General features: G+C 35.8%; 2 protein-coding genes and 1 non-coding gene across 4 annotated transcripts in view; 1 reads left to right on the top strand and 2 right to left on the bottom strand.

Moving 5' to 3' along the window:
- LOC113498820 (E3 ubiquitin-protein ligase Ubr3) overlaps positions 1 to 18,017 on the bottom strand; it is a 50,845-nt gene extending 32,828 nt beyond the window's left edge. Inside the window, exons 1-3 of the mRNA XM_026878961.1 lie at positions 17,478 to 18,017; positions 4,313 to 4,526; positions 238 to 363 (exon numbers count right to left, since the gene is read on the bottom strand). Of these exons, the coding sequence (XP_026734762.1) occupies positions 238 to 363; positions 4,313 to 4,526; positions 17,478 to 17,694 (557 nt within the window). The 5' untranslated portion in view covers positions 17,695 to 18,017. The remainder of the gene's footprint in view (positions 1 to 237; positions 364 to 4,312; positions 4,527 to 17,477) is intronic.
- Positions 18,018 to 18,506: 489 nt separating this feature from the next.
- On the top strand, positions 18,507 to 22,766 carry LOC113498669 (probable ATP-dependent RNA helicase DDX56). 2 transcript variants are annotated; one of them, XM_026878778.1, is made up of 10 exons: positions 18,507 to 18,738; positions 18,949 to 19,173; positions 19,346 to 19,608; positions 19,707 to 19,967; positions 20,239 to 20,581; positions 20,880 to 20,977; positions 21,200 to 21,341; positions 21,513 to 21,749; positions 22,246 to 22,321; positions 22,662 to 22,766. In XM_026878778.1, exons 1-9 carry the CDS (start codon positions 18,679 to 18,681, stop codon positions 22,309 to 22,311), a joined length of 1,695 nt encoding a protein of 564 aa, XP_026734579.1. In that variant the 5' UTR covers positions 18,507 to 18,678; the 3' UTR covers positions 22,312 to 22,321; positions 22,662 to 22,766. The 2 variants fall into 2 exon arrangements, with proteins under 2 accessions (XP_026734579.1, XP_026734578.1); XM_026878777.1 differs by having other exon boundaries at positions 22,246 to 22,766.
- A 927-nt stretch (positions 22,767 to 23,693) lies between these two features.
- LOC113499123 lies at positions 23,694 to 23,857 on the bottom strand. Its single transcript, XR_003401081.1, has one exon. It is a non-coding gene; the product is annotated as a U1 spliceosomal RNA (small nuclear RNA).
- Positions 23,858 to 23,901: the final 44 nt, after the last annotated feature.

Below are 23,901 nucleotides of genomic sequence, written 5' to 3'. Positions count from 1 at the left end.
AAAGCATCTGACACGGTGTTTTGTAACCCTGATTTTTACGTATTTTCTTCTTTCAACAATGTACAAACGCGTATATGGGTAGATATGTATTCATCAAATGACTCAATGTCGTTCCATTTAGGTGTCTTATAGTCTAACTAACTAAAGTCACTCAATCTGCCATTTTACGTTTCTAACGCACATGGTTACATTTTGACAGAGCTATTTGTATGTATGAATGATGAGCTGTTCTCTCACCTGTTTTCTCTGAAGTGTTGTAGCAGACGCAGTATGAGCCGCGGCATCATGGCCTCCGCGACACACATGAGCGCGGCGGGCACGTCCCCCGGCCGCGGGCATTTGTTACCGTGGTTGCTGCAGAACCTGGAAATACAATAGCATTCATTATACAAGTAATTTTATCTTCATCACCCTCGACTTTTCCCAACTATGTTGGGGTTGGCTTCCAGTCTAACCAGATGCAGACAGATAGGTACAAGTGTTTTACAAGAAGCGACTGCCTATTCAACCTCCTCATCCCAGTTACCTGTGCAACACGATACCCTTTCGTAAGGCTGCTTGTCAGACTTTCTAGCGTCTGACTACCCGTTACAACTGCCAAAGATGATTTAAAAAAGACGGGACCCATAATTGAGGAGGAACTCGTTATGCAATAGATGGGACCCACTGTATCGACCTATGATCGAACAATTTGAGCAGTAGTTCCTTAGCCACGTGTTCCTCATCTTAATTAAGCAATTTTACGTATATGGTCATTGGTGATAGGCTACATACGTGTTTGTTTAGTACGAATGGACTTTATAATAACGCATGAATTAATGTTTCCTTTTATAGTTGTTAAAATCATTTGTTGCAAATCAGTCATGGACTCAATTGAATATGAATAGGTTTGGATTAAAATGTAGAGAGTTAGCCTAAACCATGAGTAATAGTAATTCATTTATCTGAGTGCTATTTTGAATTCCTGAATGAAGTCTACAATAAGAAAAATCTGTGAAAAAAATAATATTCTCTATTTATTATTACTTTTTGACCTTCATAAATGCGTTTATATTTATTAAAGTATCTTTGACCGTAAATAATAACTGTCCAAACACAATCTCATCACGTCAGCATTAAATTAAGATGTGTGACGTAGCTGGCTTGTGACGTCACAGCTCAAGGTCTAGGGGCAAGTTCAAACGGACGCTCGAGTCACGGTAAGGTCAGTGCTGTCTCTATCCTTTTCTAACTTTAAGAATACTGTAATGAACTATTATACTGTTTTGTTTTAGGGCGTGTTTATTGTCGTTTTATTGAGAGGAAATCTCTCCGTATAAAAAAAAGAAATATAATTACATTGTAAGCGTGAATTCGTTAAAAGAGGTTTTCCATCTCATCGTGAAACAAAATACGAACGAGAGCTTGCTTATAAACGGATTTTCAAATTTTATTAAACTCGAGTACCTAATCATTCCACTTAGAAAATAATAAGGATCTACTGAATATGCGACTGCATTACAAATTCGCATATGCGACACGAGCGATACCTCACTGTAAATGTAAATGTCACAGATCTTATGACAAATTACCTATTGTCCTACACTAACTAATTTCACTGATAACATCTACGTATCGTTTATAATTCATAATGGAAATACACGGGAACACGATAAGAGTTGCAAACTTACTATATTTGTGTCTCATGTGCCAATATGACCAACACAAATCAGGATACTTTTGTCTAAATATGTTTTATTTTAGAATGCTTAATCACTTGATCAGGCAGTATTGCACATAGTAAGAAAACACAAAAAAGATGGTGAATTTCTAAAAACACTGATAAATATTCAGTAGTGTGAAACTCAAGAATAAAAAATATAAATAAGGAAAATCCTTTACGTTTATACTTCGGAACTCTCAAACGAATTCGCAAAATCCATAAACATCGTTTACATTAAGAGACGGCTTTATAAAGTAAACGCATAATACGAAAACGTAAGATAGTATTATTCGAAGCGATTACACAAAAAAAAAATTGTTGTAGTTACCTGATGTTTTTCGGAGAAAGTAAATAAACTACCTATATGCTTACACAATCCCCTTTTAACACATTAGCCCTAGAAGGGTTTTTTTTAAATCAATGCCATCGAAACATTCTCACAGTTTCATTTGCATCGGAGATCTCTCGATCAATTATTTCTCCAAATATGCTGCGAATTTACGACGAAACCTTATATATTTTTTATTACAAGTGTAACAGACAAGAGCAGGTGGTCTTTACTTTATTCACCCCCATTCAGCACGTTCCAGTGTTGTCTGAATATTGTTCTAACGTCTGTAAATGTCAACAATGTGTCAGCTGCGCGCTTATCTGTCTCTCCAAACACAATTGACCGACAAAACGTGTTATTTTATCATGCTGATATGATACCCTGCTAACCTGAATCGTGTAAATAATAATATTTTGTTTATACTTATCGAGCTTTCCTGATACTTTACACTACTTTACAGTCTTAAAAACTTATGGAGCTAAAAGTCCAGTGCGTGCTTATGGTCGTTTACGAACACCTATTTACAATTACCATGATCCTAGGCCATTGATTAGCCTTGACTTTGATTGATTTAAAGTTTTAATGAACCTGATGTTGCAAAGAAAAAGGAAGTACTAACTGCATGATCAGATCAGATCAGAGGGCTTTCCTCTACTATGGTTATTATTTATTGAAGGTTAAAGTTGTCTGATGGCAATTTGGCAATCGATTGCACGGATAGCTGAGTAGGTGAGGTCATGCGAGACCCACTGCAAGTGCACGAAGTGTCGCCGGTCGGGCCCGTGTAATACAAGCATTTGTGTGATCACGAATGCTAGTCTAAAGTCTGGGTGTAATTATGCACGTGACTTGAATGTTTGTCAAAACCTCTGAGACAGAAGGCTTAAATAGTTTCGAACGGGCTTTCTTCGTTTTAAGTACTTTTATAAGTTTTAAGGTCGATCCATTTGCACTTTTAATGTATACATTCGCTGCTGTTGAGTTCGATATCAGCTCAGCGCTAAATAATTTTCATAGATCTCTCTTTCTTCTACCGTCGATACTAATACATAAAGCTGAGTTAAAATATGATTCCGCATCTAGTAAACAAGACTGGCCACCTCGTTCTCGAGATAGATCCGGTCAAGTTCAAAGCTAGCACGCGTTACGTTTGTTCTGTTATCAGAAGCACGTTTATGTTCAGATTACCTTTGAGTACTTCAGTGATAACGTTCGATAAGAAACCTAAGAATGTAGGTTATGATTTATAGTGCTGTGTAGCTGATGGAAGTATTATTATTGCTGAATATATTGCTGATCAAGCTCACCGGAACAAGGTTGTATATTTTTGGATTGCACTAAAACGGAGCGAAAGGTGTAAAGATCTAAGCACTGATAAAAGTATGGCGCTACTAAAGGTAATATTTTGTGCTACAAACGTTAATTAACGCCAATCTATCGATTGCCAAATTATAGGAATACATTAAGCGCGCTTCTCAAATTTAAGATACGGCTAATTATACTTTATATAAATTGGTGTTCAATACAAATATCATTTATAGGGAAAGCCTTTATAAAAACCCACACGATTGTTAATGTCATATTTTTTAGAAACCATTTTAGAAGCCTGAACTTAATTGCCCGTTTTCGCTAAATTACAATGAGCAGAAAATGCCAAGTCATTATGAACAAGCGCGATCATCAATGCTGGTTTTTTTTTACAACCATCGAAAATAGGCTCTGTTCTTGGGACAGTTTAGCTATTATCAAAATGATGCTATTTATAGTAATTAACGAACACTAGTATATCTTTGCATAGTCAAGATTTCGGCCTTACGCCTCATTGGTTTTGTAAAACCGCCCACGCTTGGATGAAAGCTAAGATAGAGACAGTTTACCTTACCATGTTAGTAATGGCTATATTAATAAACTCAATGCTTATCCGGTATCCCTAAGTAAAGGCAACGAAATGGAAGTGTGTCTCGTTTCGAAACGAGGGAAGTCATTAGGAGAAATTGGTTAGGATAAAGAGAAAGATAACCACAAAGCTGCTAGTGGTTCTGATCTGTTTAGAATCTTTGGTTTGAAGTTGAAAAATTTGGACGAAAACAATAAAAATTGTATTTTGTTTCTTTCAAGTCCTCATTAATAAGTATAAGTATTCACATTTACAAGTCTACGAGAGTTGTTGGCCCACTTCGGAAGTTTGCAGATATGATGGCTACAACTCTACCAGTCTTATTTTAAGGGGTTGTGTTCCTGTATGCAAAGTCAAATAATCTTGAGACAAGTGATCTTACCCATCTTCCTTCATGACAGACTTGTCTCCACAGTCGCAGGCGCCGCCGGCCTGTGACAGGAACATGTTGAAGTCGTGCGTAGAGTGGTCGCCGCGGTGGAAGCACTCGCGGCATATGGACATGCACGGCGATATGCCGCATGTGCGACATCTGTACGCCACGACGCGCGGGATCCACACCAGCCCGCATTTGTCGTGTTTGTCGTAGCTCCGGACTGTTGACAACAATATAGATCTTAATTAGTATTGTGGTTATCGTATTGAGTGTATGAGGCTAAATATGTAAAAATAAATCCCCCTTTTTTACCAAAACCCTAAGTACCAGAGGTCTTCAAAGAATGATATATACAAAAAAGGTTTTATTCCACAGAAGCACCTCTATACAACCTTTGTAATACGTTTAACACGACTCACAAAGAAGCCGGAGGTAAACGGTTTATTACAAAACTTAAAGGGACTTTAACGAGTTGGTATTTCGAAGGCTTCTATCGTACACTCGAGGCGGATTTTAATTACAAGTTGAGAACTTTATTTGCGGTATTAACAAGTAGAAAGGTACAAAAAGTAGACAGGTGCCAGTGACGAGGGCGACGTTTACCCTGAGGGGAGACTGTGCTGTTGGGTGCGCTATTTTATAAAGTGGCTCATGTAATGGTTGTAGGTATTTTATTTTAAAAAAAGAAACCAACCAAAACTAAGCCTCTTGTAAATAAGATCCTAGAGCAAATCTCATCCAGTTGCATTCTTACTCCTACACACTTCAAAGAGTTGCTATACCAGGAAACAGGAAAACATTGAACAAAATTGAATCATTTTATGAAGGTTTAAAGAATTTATTTTTAGTGCGACCTACCGAAATACCCTGCTACTACCAGAATGCTCTAGCTCTACCAGAATATTACCTAAATGAGCAGGTGTTGTGCGCACTTTTACATGTAGGTATAAAAATTATATTTATCTGAATAACAAAATATTTGCAGTGACTCATCATGTTTTGATGGTTAATGTCGAAGGTCGTTTTTATAAATTCCGCGCTTATTCATAAACAAATTAGGACTTCTTGGAATCCTTGTAAAATTGCATTATTAATTATAAAGTCGTTTTTAAGTTTTTAAGCTGTCTCTCCGTAGCTGCGTATTGCCTGTTTACATTCCAGGTTGGATGAATACTTAGTGGATAGGAGACATGAAATTCGTTCACATGGTCATAACATCATCAAGATCTTAACATCTGAGAATCTTCATAAGGAATTTAAGAATTACTAAGCTTGCTGCCTTTAATGCTAAGCCATGGAGTTAATAAATGTATGCAAATATTACCAATAGCATACATAGCAGACTATTACTGTGGGAGAACTAAAATATAAACAAAAATCCTTGCTATTCAACCGGAAAAATTACATGTTCTATATAGTTCTATCAAGAAAAGGTTCTGGACTGTCGACCACAACGAATATTCCTCAAGGGATTTTTGTAAAGTAGCTCTGGACCGAACAGTATTGAGTCAAAGGGACCTTTGACCACCAGTGGTGGAACACGAAATAGGTAACATAAAAAACAACCAAAAATGAAGTCCCACATTGTAATGACTAGCATCGGTCCGAGCACGTCCCATGATTATACAAGCATAAAAAAGAAACCGGCCTCGAATCGTTTGTCTCACCCTCGCATCGATATCGCCAAGTCATCCGGAGTAATTACAATGGCACCTAATGTTTTTGACACCGTTACTAATATGCTGGCGCTGACTTGGTGCTAACTAGATAAATACAGACCTCCTTTTAAAGTTCAATAAACCTATGTGGATTTTAATACTTAATGGTTCGGTTTTGGTAATTTTATTCACTTTTTATGAATTTGCTTTTATGTCAACAAAATATCTATGAATACTTAATTGTCTGATAAAGGCGATATATGATAAATTCTTGGTTTATTATGTGTTATGCAGGCACGCTACAAAACTAGATGGATAAAGTTTAATAACCGTTTTCGTTGTTGCGAGAATTTAATTGGTCGAAGAACTACGATAAAAAATGTGCGAGCTGAGCAAAGGGTCTTCGCTCAAGCAGAATAAGTTTCCTTGAATTGGCCACGGCGGACCGCCAGTAAAAAGTGCCAGGGACATTAGGGCTTAACGTAAATTATAAATAATTCGGTTTATTGAGATAAATTTCACCAATATTTTCATGCCGAATCTTAAAGTTTATAAGATGTATCTGGTTAGCTATAAGACAATGTGTTGCTGAACCACGAACAATATCAAGAAGGATAACAAACAGTGATTTCTGAAGGACAGAAAAGATCGTTCACAACGTTAGTAAAAATAATCTAAAACTTATCATCCAATTAGAAAGACATCGACGGGACATAACAGAGATATTTTGGCAGGAGATCAAAAAGAAACGGCATCGACAATGATTAAACGTGACGGATTTGCAGCGAGTCTATTATGAGAGCGGGTGGTGTGAGATAAACGCAGCCACAATAATCTGTGTATCTGGTGTAACCTGACGCATCCATTATGTTGTATTTTCTTAGAAGGAACGCATTCTGTATAATTATATACGTTCTCGGAAACGAGTTGGGTTCAAAAACGATGCTTAAATTAATACACGATTATTATAATTCGATTTGGATATCAAGAAAGTGGAATATTAAAATAACTGTTACATTAATTAATCTAAAATAGCGAGCGAATCCGATCCGAATCATATTCCGATAAAGAGTGTTTCGCGTTACATTAAAATTAACCAATTTTATATTAATAAATTTATTAATGGACTTATTTGCAGTTTAACGATAAATATAAACACATGCGAAATTCATTGCATGGCACTGTGACCATTACCTCCCAGCATAGCATAAGCAATCTATAAATAAGATTAGTGTCAAGAGGAACTCTGAATCTTAACAGCTTATAAACTAGGGTCGTTAGGGAATGTATTGCAGATAACAGTTTATTCTTGTTTATCGTCTTTTGTTTCTATGATGAAACATGTTGCGCTCTTCAATAATGACAATAAATGCAGAAATATTCAAATTGATACTATACACTAGCTTCGATACCGTATTAAAGTAGAAGTATTCATAAGCATACTAATTAGGTATATGACGTAGCATAAACTACATATGCCTGTTATAAATATCTTTAAAAGGCAAAATAACTCGTAAACAACAAAAGAAACCATATTTTTTTTATGTTATATTGTTCACCATGTACAAGGTGGATAAATTATTCCGACAATTTGCATTTGCGCCCACAAATAACTTAAGAACGGATAGTTTTGTATGTAAATCAGAGGAACAGTCGATGGTGCAGCGGGAGCGGCGCTACAATAATTAACAAACTTAGAAACATAAAAGCAATTACCACAACAATATAAAACATTACGCAACATTAGCCGTTTGCAACAAGGCGTCGCATCGATAATTACAAGTAGCATGCGCGTGCGCCGAACGGACGATCGTTTGTATCAGCGTTCGTTGTACGTATAGGTGGTTATTGCCCTGACCGTGACGGCCGCCGCTTTGGGCAACCGCACTGATGGCTTGACATCATTCCATCTATTATATCAACTCAGAAGTGGATTTCAAATTATATTATAATCTTACAGCCTGTTTTTGCTACTATTCTAGAAGCTACGAAACTGGGCCTTATAAAAATTAATATGAAATTGAATTTGAGGTTATAAAGGAACCAAATATTTTGATGTCATCAGACAGGTTTGTGACTAAAAATAGTCATTGCATAGCGTAAAGAAGTTAAAAATCACGGCGTTGCGTGATTCACAATGACTGCGCGAAAGTGTTAAAAAATAACTAGCATCTTAAATCTAGAAAATTAAGGAAGATAAGCCGGGCGTTTTTGTTAAGATTTACGTCTCGCATATAACATAAACAAAGCGGGTGCTTATCTTGAAGCAGGAAGGAACACGGCACGTGTCTGTTGGACCGCGATCAGCTGTTAGACGGGGTCGACGAACGCCACGGCCGGTGAATAACACCGTCCGATACGAAACGCACCAGTGTCAATGCACTTACTAAGAAAACTGGGGTCGTCTCAAAATGTGCGGGTAAATCAAACTCGCATACGAGTTGCAAGTACGAAAACGAATGTCAAATACATTCGCTGAGTCACCGAACCATGCTCAGTATTGTAGAGTAACAATTGCACTTAGTTGTTTTAGTGTGTTAAAGGTTTTATAACAATAATAAATACATCCAGAGAATATGATTTCAAATGTGAACATTCAGAACTTTATGAGCTTCTTTTATGCTTCTCTGTATCGAAGCAGTAATCAAGTTGCCAATATTTGCCATTGAGAAGGCATTCTCCTGGCAATTTGCGAACAAATGTGAAATATCTGACACAGAAATAACATAAAATTTTCCTTGAGTCATTTTTTAGATAACATTTGAGTCGTGATCATATGTATATTCTTTGCTCAGCAAATAATTAGTTGGGTTAGCGAGACTAATTAAGCTGCATTCAACGCGTTGAAAATTGTAAACGAGGAATCTAAATAAAATACGATTTCGAGGGGAAGTGAAATATAAGAAATATTGCGTGAGATATAAAATATATCGTAACTGCTACGAATATTACAGGCATGCGGCAACAACCTCATTTGAAACATAACCTGTACTAAAAGCTTCAGAAAAATAAAATGTCTCCGTCCATTTCTCAGAGGAATTATGTTCTTCCCTTGGTCGTGCGAACCGCAAAGGACAATTTGCGAATAAAAAACGCCATATAATCGTGACTGAGATAGTCCCAGCCATGTGCAAGTTAAATAAGAAGTTGAAAATTTTTCCTTATGCTTGCACGGTGTTGCGTCAATGGGAACGATTACTTACGAAAGTCGCCCTTATAACTTTATTAATAAAGTCTGCTGGTGATACAGTCACCAGTAGGGCAGGTTCGGCTGTCAGTAACGTTGAGTGAGCAGTGACCACTGACACCGGACACCGCGAGATTACACAGAGCTATTGAGATGTTTTTTACTACACTAGATATAATATTTATCATGACCTAGACCAAGACTGAGCGTGGGTTACAATTCTAACTGACTTTAATATCCAGACTAAGAGTGTCATTTTTCAAATAAAGGATATTGCTGTATCGCCTGACAACATGACCTAATTCACTGAGTAAAGCGATTGTTTTCAGTGTTACTGCTCTTTATTACAAGTACCAAATATAAATATAAATTTTCACTTAAGCGCAGTACAAGTATTTTATTATGTCATGTAAATATGTATATGAGAATGCATCACAAAGGATCTATGCGTTGTGTAGGACTAATATGATATTCATGGTGCGTGTCGTATAATTAGATTTAGGTCTGCCCTATTCAATGTGGGCACAATTATTTATACATTATGAATGAAAACAAAAGCTTATATCGTCCAACTAATTTGTTTGTTAGAATGATGAATTATGAGAACTTGGCTACGAGTATAAGGTTACTAATGCGAATGATGTAAGGGAATATTAAACAGCGTTCGTGTTAAAGGGATGGCACGGATCCAAGTAACTAATGATAGTGAGATGATTTTATTTAGAACTTTAATCCGGTCGGATTTGCGCACTTCCGTGGCGAATCACCAACGAAACATAATAGATATGTATATACATTTAATAAGTGCTAAAAAGTGACAAAAAACAAAGCATAGGTGATCAAATTATTTAATTTTATAGTCTAAAATCTGTGAGCAAGTTCCAATGACCTCGACCTAGCCTTTATGCTTGTGTGGTCAAGTATTATTTCATAAAACATCGCATTCGAATGATTTGATTAGGTACAGTAATTTAAGGCTAATTAACATCAATTTATGGTCCTTAGTTAAAGTATATAAGTACTTAGCCTTACTATGTCGATAATGACTCAAGATATGTGTCCACCGGCACGTAGGTATCTACTGGCTTAAGGATACATCACTAAACATAACTAAAATATTAGGTGCTGAAAGACGTTGTTTTCCTGCTGACTCATGCGTTTAAGGATTTAGGTTATTACCTATACAGATTACTCAGATACAACATTTTTTTAAAGTTAGTAAAATATATTTTAGGTCCTCACGTATCACAGTGACTACTTAATCGGTCGCGTGGGATTCGGTGATTGATTTTATTACCTTCGAGGGCGTTGTGAGCTGGCTCTATTTTCCAACACAACAAAAAATAAGTGGAAACCTGTCGAGAGACACATAAATATAAGTTATGCTCAAACTAATTCTGTTAAGAATCACGTTATTAATAGCTTCTTTAATAGTTCATTAAATGCCGAATTTAGAGTCAGTTTTATTACTTCTTCAAGTTATAGTTCTGTAAACAAAGGTGGATAAGCAACCAAACATAGTAACGATTTTATATCTATGTAGCACGCTAAGTCAGGGTTATTAAAAACTTTAATTATGCCTGAACACCTAAAAAGGGCAGGTGCTGCATTTCCTCAACCCTGAAAACAAGGACACAGACTTATTTTCTTATACGAGTGCCATTTTCACTTGACGAGACCATTTGCTTCGTGTATCATGGGTAATGTAGTCTGTCGTATGAGGCCATGTTAGATTATTTTCGGTTCGACAGAGGGAGATGACGTGCGATGGTAGCAACGTGACGCCACCCAACTTATTATGATCAGTCACGTTTGACGTCAAAACATCTTAGGATTTGCTCAAGAATTATCGTTACCTGTCTAATGTATGAGAATGATTGTCACTGCTACTCCAAAGCGATAAAAAGTTGTTTAATGTCATTACCAACGGCTGGTTTTCATTGATAAAAATATTGTGGTAAGAAGTGATTTAAAATGAAACCAGCATTAATAGATGAGGTCATGGTTATATTAAGTTCTAGATAGACAAACAATATATTTTAAAGGCTAAGTAACAATTTGTATAACATAAAACACTGTATCATCCACCCAGGTATCAATTACTTTCCTGCTTTTAAGTTTTAGGAATAAAAGTGACCCTTTGTCCATCCCAAAGAGTATAAAGCAACAATGCAAGATGCAAGTTTTATCTGTTATTCTTTGGGGCGTCGGAGAGCCCGCGTTAAAATGATAATCGCTTACGTTAAGCTGGCATTTGGGTCAAGTAAGTCAGGTGCGATGACATTGGGTAGACAGATGGCAAAAAAACAGCTCAGTGGCGCCTTCGTTATGCCTAATAATAACTTGCTGCGTTCAGCACTGCGTTTTGTTAAATAATAACTTTAAAATACAATGTATTGTCTTATTTTTGGATGTAAATTGTACAGCATATCAAGAACTTAACAATTTCAGGAGAGCATATTTACATTGTGTGCCAGTGATTGGTTACAACAAAATGAAAACAAAAACTGATTCTGTACATATACGTTGTCTGAATTGTGCAATGACTTATTTGGGCTTAAAAACATAGGTAAATTTTGCAATATGCTTCAATAGGACTTGAAAAAAAATACCATTAATGTACGTAATAAACCTATGAATACTTAGCATATTTAATTGCAGCGTTATTAAGTATCTCAATGATCGAGTCCGAATAACATCGGCCTTCAGTATTCAAGTCTTGACACGGCCGAGGTCCCTGCAAGGTCAAGGTCGGGCGTCCGAGATGCTAACTAGTTCCCGAAAACTATATTTTTTGCGTTACTTGTTTGAATATTACATGTATTTCGTGTTTATTTTAGCATACCAACGCTTGTTTGGACATTATTTTATCGTTGCTAAGGACAGTTTGCGTAGACAAATCCATGACGGGATGGTTTTTTTTTAAACCTGACGTTACATCTATGCTTAAAATTTTACAGATTAAATGAAATGCTAAGTCATGTTTTATTCTCAAATGTGCTGTATGAGATACAATCAAACATGTAGTGTAATTAATTTTGTTTCTTGGTATTTCCTCAGTGCAAATAAATACATAACGAATAATTCAAACTTAGAAATATAATTTAAGTGGTTACGATAATGTAATTCTATGTTGGTATTCCAGATGTAGTTCTACATAGCAAAACGACCCGGTATGATATCAAACTAGTATTTATATTATAAAAGAACATTCCTTTCTATAAAAGGCGTATGTATTACATATTTGGCAAGCTTCTTACCGACATCCGACATTGTAATATTATACAACATAGGAATTCCACACATGTCTAAAAGAATTTCAAGAATGTAAGGTGTTAGTTTAACATTCAGGATCGCTAATGATCCTTTACAACAAATCTACGTAGAATACATTAATATGTAAATGTATGCTGTAGTTCCATGACTACAGATGTCAAAATATAACCCTTTTCTTTAAGCATTAGAGAAATAAATTGAAAACTGTATCAATCGACAATTTTATTACTAATTTGGTATGAATTAATTCCTATAATGAAAACTGATTAGTTAGGTACTATGTTTGATTGAGTTTTATTACTCGTTAATCTATTTGACGAACGGAAGAAGATAATTTATTGTAGTTTAAACGTCTGGGTACCTGTCATATCATCATAGTATTAATGTGGAAAATATACGATCTGCCGTTATTTTCCGTAACGTCTTGCTATGTTAATAGAGAATTAACGTGAGGTCGGGGGCAGTCAAAAACGGTCTTAATTACTTGAATAAAGGCAACTGAGTACAGTACAGAGTACCTACATAATTTCTTGGAAGGGACACGATAGCCCACTATATCTACTGGGACGACAACACAAATGTTATTGTAGAAGTTTATTATTATAAACACAAACACGCCAAGCAGGACGTTGCATCGGGATACGTTCCGACATCAACGAATAGCAAATAAACAGCGCAGTGTGTACTCCAAACAGGTTTTGGTGATAAAAAGAGGAACGAATACGGAATAGATGATATCCCAAATTAATGGTTTATTAAATATTCTGCCAGAGATGACATTTTAATGAGAAAACGTTTTCAAAAATATTATTTAATCCTAGTTCTTCGAAAAAAGAGTCAGGCTTATGTCTAGTTTCAGTGCTAGTTATATGACGTTTTTTTTTCTCTACAATTTATATGTAAATAGGTCATAATTGCTACATTGTTATCAACCTAAAAGTTTTATGTGTAACATTCTACATTATCGTTGAGTGCTGCAGGTGCATGACGTAGTATGTTTTTGTGATAAAGTATGCCTTCAGAATTTTGACATTCAACTTTATGATTCGGGAAGTCATGTCGGATATATTGTGTGTATTCTAAAACTTTTAAGAAGTAGAACAAAACTTAATTTACTTAATCTATTTGAAGCAGGCATTCAATTATGTTCAAATCAAACTGGAAAACTAGGTCTTGTAATCTATCATCGCATGCGTTTCCAAAACGTTAAGATTAATTTGTAATTTTACTAAATAGACAACATTAAATACTACAAAAACTCAATACTCGTGAAAAAAACATTGCCCAAAAGATTCTAGGGAACAAAATAGTCAGCACTTGAGTACACAAGATGCTCCACCAGTTTATACTCCCGCGTAATTAGCTAGTCAGGAGAATTGTTTACTATGGTAATCATATGGGTGTTGGCAATGGCAATGACTGAGACTTGTAGCTAAACGTATAAGTGATATCATCTAAACTTAAAACTAAGACTGGATGCTGGCGTGAGTCAACAGCAAGTCATTCCGAAACCGCCAGTCACTGTTGCCCATCCAAACTCTTTAATGAACTCTTACAAGTCCACCTGCAACTATTCTTATTAATTGACGTTTTTTCCTTCATTATAATCCGACATCCTAGTACTTATGCCTGTCATATTCATTTACAATTATTATCCTCCAGACAATCGATCCATCTTTAATTCGACCTTTCTCCGTATTTAAATTTGCAAGTTATTATGGGTCACACTTCTGATGGCTTATTATTTATAACACAAATTACCGTCAAGAATTAGTACAAAGAGTTAAGGTTATGTTTATGCCACTCTTAAAGCAGCTGGGACTATCTGCGATTAAGTATGCCACTTCTTAGTTAGAACTACATCCATCTAGGCATAGTAGTATTCCAAATACTGTATCTAAAATATAAATTTGAACACTAATCTTGGCTAGACGGTAGCAGTATTAGGGTAATAGCTTCCAAGATCTCGCCTCTACAAGGAATACGACTGAGTACTAGTTGCAATTACGTGTATTAATGCGGTTAACTGTAAACGGTGTAGTGTCGCACACTGACACTAGGTGTAGCGAAGCGCGCTTCCGAAAGTGCAGTGCCAACATGCCAGGTTATTGAGTGCCTAATAGTGCCGTAGTGCACCAACACCTACGTCTACGCCAATACAGTGAGTCAGAGCTCGCATCTAGCTAGTACTGCTCTAGGAAGCACGACGCCGTGTTTTGTTTTTTAAACATAAAACATGTGCGTATAAATTGAGGACAAGTTCAACTTCGATTTTGCATAAGTTAAGTCTAATAGGGATGTCAGTGCTTACTCTTTGGAGAGCAGGGATTTCGTTTTCTTTTTAAGATTTAGATATATCATTCATCCTACACCTTTAAAGAAAGCACAATCTTTCGTTCTCCTGGGATTGGAGAAGGAGAGCCGAAGATCGATATCAGTGTGTCTGTATCCAGCAGTGGACTAATTAATAAATGCGAAAGTATACTCAATTAGTGTGTTTGAATGTTTGTTTCATCTTCACGCCAAAACAGGTGGACCGATTTCGATTATTTTTGTATGGAGGTAGCTGACACCTTGAATTAAGATAAGCTACTTTTATCCGACTTCGTTAAAATAGGGTACTGTTTTTGCAGCTATAACCGACATCCAAGCAGGCGAATCGCGAGGAACTGCGCTAAACCAGCATAATAACTTATTGTTAAAACCATCTTAGACTTATGTACACGAGTACAGAATTATTAGACGCGTGCTCATGAGATTACATATTTTTTTAAGATTTGAAGTATGCAATAACTTAATTAGCTGAGTATGGCTCTTTTTTTGTTTATTTAGTCTGTTTTTTATTTGTTTTATAGACTATACAACGGATTATGCTACATATTTATTTTTAAACTATGATGTATCAGGTATTTCCATTTGAAATGACATGGAATTTAACACTAGTGCATATAGCTAGGCGGCGACTTTAAACGCGGATTTCCCCTAATGAGGATCGGCAGACAGGTACAAGCCACGTGCGATTCGTCAAAAAAGTAAATTATAAACCAGGTAAGTAATACGTTTTTTGTGTTTTATAGTAACTGCAGAACGCCTTAGGGCGCACGCAAGCGTTCAGTTAAGCAGAAAGGATCCAATTAGATCACGCCACCTACAGACGAGTTGATCTAGCCACCCAAGTCAGAGTTTTAAGTTACATTTTATTTATCTCTTTTATATCATAATTCGTTACCTCACACTAATATCGAATGCATATTATATTAATATTATCTCGAGATTGTTTACAAATAGTTCGTTTGTACCTACTCACCACACATGGTATAGTTATGAATCATATTGTACCTGCAAGGTTTTCCAACATCTGCGTGTCATTGTATACGCGAAAATGGTAAAAGATGGCGGCGTCTTCTGTAGATAGACATGCATGGTACATACACATAGTTTATTTGTGTTTATTGAGGTATCATTGATATCAGTAATGCCTTCCTTTTATGACACAATAATACTCTTTTGTACTGCACTATATCAGCCAGTAGCTACCAATTACCATGAATATAGTAGCTGAATGTGAAGAATAAGGGAGCCTACCTGAAATGTCTGAAAGAAATATTATATCAGATGTGGAAGGGAGAGGTTGCTCTATACCATGTATTGCTATGTCACGATGACCATAGGTAGCTGCAATGCTATTGGAAACAGTACTACTACTTAATATGTGGTATATTATAGCTTTAAGACAAACAAACAATGTGTGTAGTATTAGTAGTAGTATGGGTAGATTGAAGGTCTGATCAAAATAACATGTTCATGGTACAACCAAAGGTAGAATCCTATATATAATGGTATACAACCATAGAATTCCATCCATCGCTAGGAATTCGATTAGACATATTTGTGTTCAAACGTAGACCTAGTCTGAGGTGACTGGGTTATTGAAGGTTATTTGAATGTCTGGCTTTGTATAAAATTTAGGTTTGGGAGGAAACTCTCATTTTTTTTTGGGTCCAGCAATTACTATGTTGGAGTATTAATAAAAGCGGTCTGAATAGAGAGTATAGAATAGTAGCGTAGTAACTGAACAAAACAATCACATCATATTTATCTAAAACTTACTGTAAATATATAATACTGTTTTATAATAGCAAAATGAGAGATTTTTATTTGCCATTTGAACTTTTTTTTTATTACTTTTGGCTAATGAATATCCCTTTTTAATAAATAGACTACACAATTCTGTAACATATACAATCTATATTTTAATCTCTTTTTCTTTCGACCAGTTGTATAAAAACTAGTATAAACAAAGATGATTGTCATGCCAACAACAAACAAGATAATTTATCAGACACAAACTAAGATAACTTTAGTGTTTTTAACTGGAATAAAATTAAAAATAATAACATAGTTTGTATGCATCTACCTTTTCTTTAGTTTTCTATTGTATGTTTAAATAATGTTCAGTTTGGTAAATTTGCATCATAGTTCTGTTCTTTTAATTATAAAAATGAGATAACAATTAGTTGTTGCATTTTTTTTTATTTATGAGCATCTGTTCATGTGTAAATCTAATTTAAAAGTTCAAATTTTGACCCCAAGTATATTAGCCTAATGATAATCTGCATTCTAAAAATATATTTTTTCATTACTGAGTTATTGTAGGTACTAATATTATCTTTGTGAGTTTCAAGATCTTAGCTACACCTTGTGTTTGTCTCTCCATAATGCATGTTCAATGTATTGTAATTAAGTCAGTATCAAGATTGTTCTACACAAATTCAGTATATTATACAGCAGTACAGTTACTTAAGAGCTATCAAGAATCACAGATTTATTTGTTTTTGTGCATCAAAATGTACATTAGTTGTATTGCAACCATCTATCAACATAATATACATTTATATACAACAAACAATGGAAGGTCATATGTCGCTACTGCTTCAATTTCTCATAAAAACAACGCAATTGGTGCAATAGAACTGTAATACCTTTTGTTCATAACCTACAAACTATCATAGACATATTTTGAAGAGAACAGTTAGTTGTATGAACCCACCTATAGTCGCGAACTCGTCAGGCGTCCTGCCGCCGGCCAGCAGCCACCGGCACCAGTCTATCGTCTCCCACTCGTCTATGGCCTTCCCAGGGTTCAGCAGTACGTCCAGCAGTGGACCCAGGTGCTGTGGTGAGCCATTCTCACAGTCCGCGTGTATGTATGCGGCAGCACCCCGTTTACCCTTTTTCATAAGCACTTGCGCGGTCGAATTAGACATTTTATCACTTTGATCACCACAAAATAAAACAATTACACTAAACACATAAGTCACCGTATATTTCGGTCACTCACGGAAGAAACACTATTTCAAGTTTTACATAAGGCAATGAACTGCGGTCCATAACGACGTTTTCGTATAACATTTTTGTAAGTCACAAACACAATTTAGGATAAAACTACACTAACACGAATACATTAGAGTTGAAACAATCACCAAATATTGAAAATAGATATAAATAACACCGTTTTATTGAAAATATGCAATGCAGTAACAACTCGGCCATTCGTTTAGTGTTGTCATAGTCAAAATACTTTTTCTGGTGTCATTCTGTATTCGTCATACCAGTGTAAAAAATATTTGCAAAGTTTAAAAATAACAAGAGAGAGGCATTAATATGCATCGAAGTTCAAATAAAACTTTTATCAATTAATTCGAAAACGAGTAGTCTTAAAAAGCTTTAAAAAAGCTATTTACCTCTATGATTAGTATTTACCCTTTTTTAGACGCCTATCTCTTAAAGCTCTATCTGGTCATCTAGATTTTACTTGCGATTTAGCTCAGTAACATGAGTATCAATACAACAGAAACGCGGATAAAATTTAATTAATAGACTACGCTGCGCTTTATGTAATAATCTCTATCGTTGAACTTTTACAAAGAACAATCTATCGAGTGATATAGGACAAATGCTTTTGTAGTCAAAATCACAACGAAAAAGATCAAGCAGAAAATAAAATATCAAGGCTTTGTTGTTTCATCAAAGTAGTTTTAGAAATCTGGCAATATAATTATTTATTTGATAATTTGATTGACTTGACATTTGAAGCGAAAGCAAATGGCGGTGTGCAATAAACACACGTGATTTTTGTAGTGATGTTTATTTTATAGAAATAATATTTTTTACAATATAGATAAACATAATAGAAGAATTTAAAAGTTCCTTATTATTTTTGACAAAGTTGGACTTTATTGTCTTAAAAAATGGGTGACGAAAAAAAGGTTATGTTTCATGAAATGGAACTGGATGACCGTATTTTAAAGGTAAGTTGTTCATGATATGTTCGAAATTTATTGTGATTCTAGATAAGTTTTACTACTTAGTACATGGATCTTAAAGTATACTTTTATGGCACGGTTTTTAACACATGGTTCAAAGTTGACAAGAGTTGTCACGCGGTTCGTGTTGTTTTTAAATTGCACACATGGCGCATTTGTAATAAATTATGATTAATTGTTGTAACAATTTTACAGGCTATATCACAGCTCGCGTGGCCGGAACCAACATTAATTCAGGAAACCGCCATACCTCTGTTATTGGAAGGCAAAGATGTGTTGATGAGGGCTAGGACTGGCTCAGGAAAAACCGCGGCCTTCACAATACCAGTTATTCAGAAAATATTGAATTTGAAGAACACTAGTACTCATCAGTGTATCAGAGCTCTCATATTGTCACCAAGTAAAGAGCTTTGTGGACAGGTTAGTTTACCTATATAGTTATAGAAGTGTTCTATGCAACTATATGTGTTGTATCAACTACTTATTAACAAATAACGCCTTATAGAACAAACTCTTTGCTACATTATATTCAAAGAAAAAAGATATTGAAGTTTCCCTTAACAGCATTTTTATTTTTAGTATAATGTTTCAGATAGCATCTGTAATTGGTGACTTGACTACAAAGTGTGCAAGGGAAGTAAAATGTATAGACATATCATCAAGTGGAGATACGCAGTCACAGACAGCGTTATTGTCAGACAAACCAGACATTGTAGTGGGGACACCGTCAAGAGCATTGACACATTTGAAGGCCAAGCATATGAAATTGAAGGAGGATCTCGCAGTACTGGTGGTTGATGAAGCTGATTTGGTGTTCTCCTTCGGTTACGAGGAAGAAATAAAAGAATTGCTGGGGTGAGTGAAACATGCCTTACAATCATTAAAATCATGGAAAAGTAGAATAACAGATTTCTGGATTTTTATTGTTATCTATAATTGTCACTTTTTTATAGATATTTACCAAAAATCTACCAAGCAGTGCTAGCATCAGCTACACTCTCAGAAGATGTTTTGAGTCTCAAGAAAATTGTTCTTCGCAATCCTGTCACATTAAAACTGGAGGAACCAGAACTGGCTCCGTCCACACAGCTACAACACTATCATCTGTTTGCTGAAGAAGATGATAAGGCAGCCATATTGTATGCATTGCTGAAGTTGAACCTCATTAGAGGAAAGAGCATAATATTTGTGAGGACAGTAGATAGGTGCTATAAGTAAGTATCACTTGTTTCATATGGTTTTTATATTCACACTTCACAATATTTTTGTGTAATACACTTCACAATATTTTTGTGTAATATACTCTTTTTTTTAATATCTCATATGTAAAAAACACTTTGTTCAGGACTGGGATGTTTGAAGCTTGATAGTGTTTATTTTTTTTGTGTAAACTTTATGAATGACATAAAGAAAAACAACAGAGTTGATTTCCTATTCTTTGTAGACCATACATTTTGAAAATTAATCATCATAATTCCATTCCAGATTAAAACTATACCTAGAGCAATTCAAAATTGGTTCATGTGTATTAAATTCTGAGCTTCCCGCCGCAGTCAGATGTTTGTCTGTAGACCAGTTTAATAGAGGGCGGTATCAGATCATTATAGCCTCAGATGAAATGGCGTTAGAGACACCGGATGGTGGACTAGTACCAATAGAAGAGAGGAAAAAGAAAAAACAAAAGTCTAAACGGAAGAAAGATAAAGAGTCCGGAGTGTCTAGAGGAATAGACTTCCAGCATGTGTCCAATGTTATAAACTTTGACTTCCCTCTAGATGTTAACTCATATGTGCATAGAGCAGGAAGAACTGCCAGGGGCAATAATCAGGTAAATATAAGTTTCGTCATATTTATGGCAGTGTTGTGATGTAATCACCATACATGCTAATGCTTCTCTATGGTTGTTTCTGAAACTAGTCAGTCTATCCTAATAAATACACATGATGAATTATTAATCAAATATTATAGCTATTGTAATAGTATGGTTATGCTTCCAAACTACAAAATTATCTTATGTATAGGATTAGGATCTTAGGATATAGTTAGACATTATAATGTAGATAAATATATCCCTGTCTTTCTGAACGGTTCTTATTTAAATTTAAAACATTTATTATGTTTTTCAGGGATCAGTGTTATCATTTGTGTCCATAAGAGAAAAGCCCTTAATGGAAGCAGTTGAATCACATTTAGCAAAAGGATTCAAAACTAAACAGGTTATACAGTAAGTATCTATATCTGAATTTGTATTATAACCCTGAAAAAAAAAAAACAATATTGCTACAAGAAATTAATACATGAACCTTAAAAATTTCCATTTTATCCCCACTGTTATATTGCATCCTTCACTTTTTGTATATTTAATGATTTCACGAATATTCATTCTCAATGTTCTAAAATCCTTACCAAAATAACTTTCAATGACCATTAATCGTGTTTTTCTCAGAAAGTACGAGTTTGCGCTAGAAGAGGTGGAAGGTTTCCGCTACCGGTCACGCGACGCGTGGCGCGCCGTCACCAGGATAGCCGTCAGGGAGGCGCGGCTCAAGGAGATCAAACAGGAACTGCTCAACTGTAAGAAACTGCAGGTATGGACACCTCTTTCATGAAAGAAGAAATACTTATTTGTAATTCTCTACATGATGACCAACATTGAACATAATACATTGATGAACGACTAATCTTCTCTCTGACTACCTTCACACACAATATAACAAAACAATCAAAGCCCCTTTAATCTAAATCAAGTACATTTCCAGGGCTACTTCGAAGAAAACCCAACGGATTTGGCGGCGTTACGAAGAGATAAAGCATTACATACAGTCAAAGTGCAACATCACTTGGCTCATGTACCGGAGTACCTATTACCGGCCGCGTTGAGGAGTGAGGATCCGGGCGATGATGACCAGGATGCCGTTGAAGCCCAGGCTCCCGCGCCGCAGAAGAAGAGGAAGCAAAATGCCAACTTTGGTAGCACTAAGAGGCATAAATATCAGGTAGGTTGATATTACTTACTCGTTTCAGATTCATTATCATTATCATTTATCATTTTATTAATAGTTGCCTTACCTGTCTTGTACTTATTAAAAAAGATAGTTAGTTTAGTACTATCATCATCGGCCTAGCCTTTTCCCAACTATGTTGGGGTCGGCTACCAGTCCAACCGGTTTCAGCTAAGTACCAGTGTTTTACAAGGAGCGACTGCCTATCTGACCTCCTCAACCCAGTTACCTGGGCAACACGATACGCCTTGGCTAGACTAGTTGTCAGACTAATCTAGTCAAAGATGTAGGAATAACAGCCGGGACCCACAATTTAACGTGCCTTCCGAAACACGGAGGAACTCGTTATGACAATGATGGTCACCCATCTACGGACCAACCGCGTCAAGCATAGCTTAACCTGTGATCGATTCACTTATGCGGTTATAGCTTAGCCACGAGCTCCTCAGTTCTAGTTTAGTACTAACAATACTTATTTCTATTTTTCCAGGCACGTCAAAACGATCCACTGAAGAGTTTGAATGTGAAAAACAAGATCCCTGCTGGCGACACGTAGCAGACAGGCTGTTAGTATCCGAATGGATATTTTTTTTTAATAAAGTCGATAAAAACAACGAATGTTTTTATATCTTAGTGGTTTTATACTATTTGTGTTAAGACTAGAATTACACTTCACTCACACTAGAAGATGATTTAATTTTATGATAAAAACAGCAAAAAAATGCATATTTTTCTTTTCGTAAACACTTGTCACTTATATTTTTTTTAACCTTTCGAAAGAAATATTTTTATAGACTTAAAAGCAGGCGATGGATAGTCTGTCAGTGTAATTCTAGCCTACATTAACAGTTGTACCTCTACAAGTACAAATAAAGACCTCTCATATTGTGTTTCTCTTCTACGCAGTTCGCGGCGGCGACTCCGCGAGACACTTTAGTATATACCACCAGTTCGGTTAGTACTATTTGTTAAAGTAAACCCGGATGACAATAAATTGTTATGTTCATTTTATATTCATAGTTTCAATTATTTTATATTGGGACATTTGGGCTGGTTACTGCGAAGTGCGAAGGCTTGTTAGTTGTGGCGTGGGATTGAGAAGTATGAAAGGATTTGGGGTAGGCCTTTGCTCAGGTGTGGGACATAGGCTAAAAAAGAATGAGTTCTAGTAATGAGAGATGTTGGATATTTTTTATTTGTAAGCTTGTTGGCAATAACATTGATCTCAACTTTCTTTACATTTTATAATGGTAACATAAGGCATCTTGGTATAAGTGAATGAATTTCTACCTGGTTAAATCATTTGACTAAAGAATTGCCTTCTTAGTTTATTGCTACTATTGCCCTTGTATGTTACTAATTCCAATTATGATTTTGCCTATGAATAATCATAGAGTTTTTTGATATTCCTTGCTTTTGCCAATTGCCTACTCAGAGATGGATCACATCTGAAAATGATTTATTTGGCGTCTCAAAGTCGGGCAAAGGTCTCCCACATGTGACTCCTGACTGCTCTGTTCTTAACTTATTTACATCAATAAGGGTAATTTTTTTTTCATATTCTAAACTCCGATAAGAAAAAGAATATACGCTTTTCAATTTAGACCTTGCCAGGCCTTAGTCGAGGCCTACAAACAATTACTATTACTACTAAATTATTATGTATGATGGGAACCCTTATTGCAGTCTTCCATTATCTTGTTCGTTTACTAGGATCATGGGGCTTTTCTCGCACATTTAAAATATTATCCATCGTGTGTCACTAAACACAAAACTGATAAATTTATTTTCAGGTTTGCATTACTATTACGGGATAAATTCAATAAATCGTAGTTGTATTTAGATTTTATAACCTCAATTGCATTTTTCATGTCTGTCGCCTGTCAAATCAACTGTGGAATAATTTGATTTAAATCTAAATAAATTATATATTTTATGGTGGACTGCGCAGAACGCATGTCCAACTACCAAAAATTACACGTACGACGTACCCCATTTTGGGATAGTCACAGACGGACTAAACCCAGCCGAAGTGCAATGGCTGGAGTCCGCCCGGGGCAACCGCCTTCGTGATCACGGTACACCCTACGCAAGGTTAGTATGTCGATGTCAGGCCTGACAGCGCTTATATAGGACCCCGTGAAAA

Source organism: Trichoplusia ni, chromosome 11 (genome assembly GCF_003590095.1).
Source record: "Trichoplusia ni isolate ovarian cell line Hi5 chromosome 11, tn1, whole genome shotgun sequence".
NCBI classification, from domain to species: Eukaryota; Metazoa; Arthropoda; class Insecta; order Lepidoptera; family Noctuidae; genus Trichoplusia; species Trichoplusia ni.
Note: the sequence above shows the minus strand (reverse complement) of the source record. Positions and strands in the feature narration are given on the sequence as shown.

Excerpts from the sequence above, each read along its gene's own strand:
- LOC113498669 (XM_026878778.1), top strand. The coding sequence starts at position 18,679 with ATGGGTGACGAAAAAAAGGTTATGTTTCATGAAATGGAACTGGATGAC. Across the intron at positions 19,609-19,706 it reads GAAATAAAAGAATTGCTGGG|ATATTTACCAAAAATCTACC; the intron begins GTGAGTGAAACA and ends ACTTTTTTATAG. Across the intron at positions 21,750-22,245 it reads CTAAGAGGCATAAATATCAG|GCACGTCAAAACGATCCACT; the intron begins GTAGGTTGATAT and ends CTATTTTTCCAG.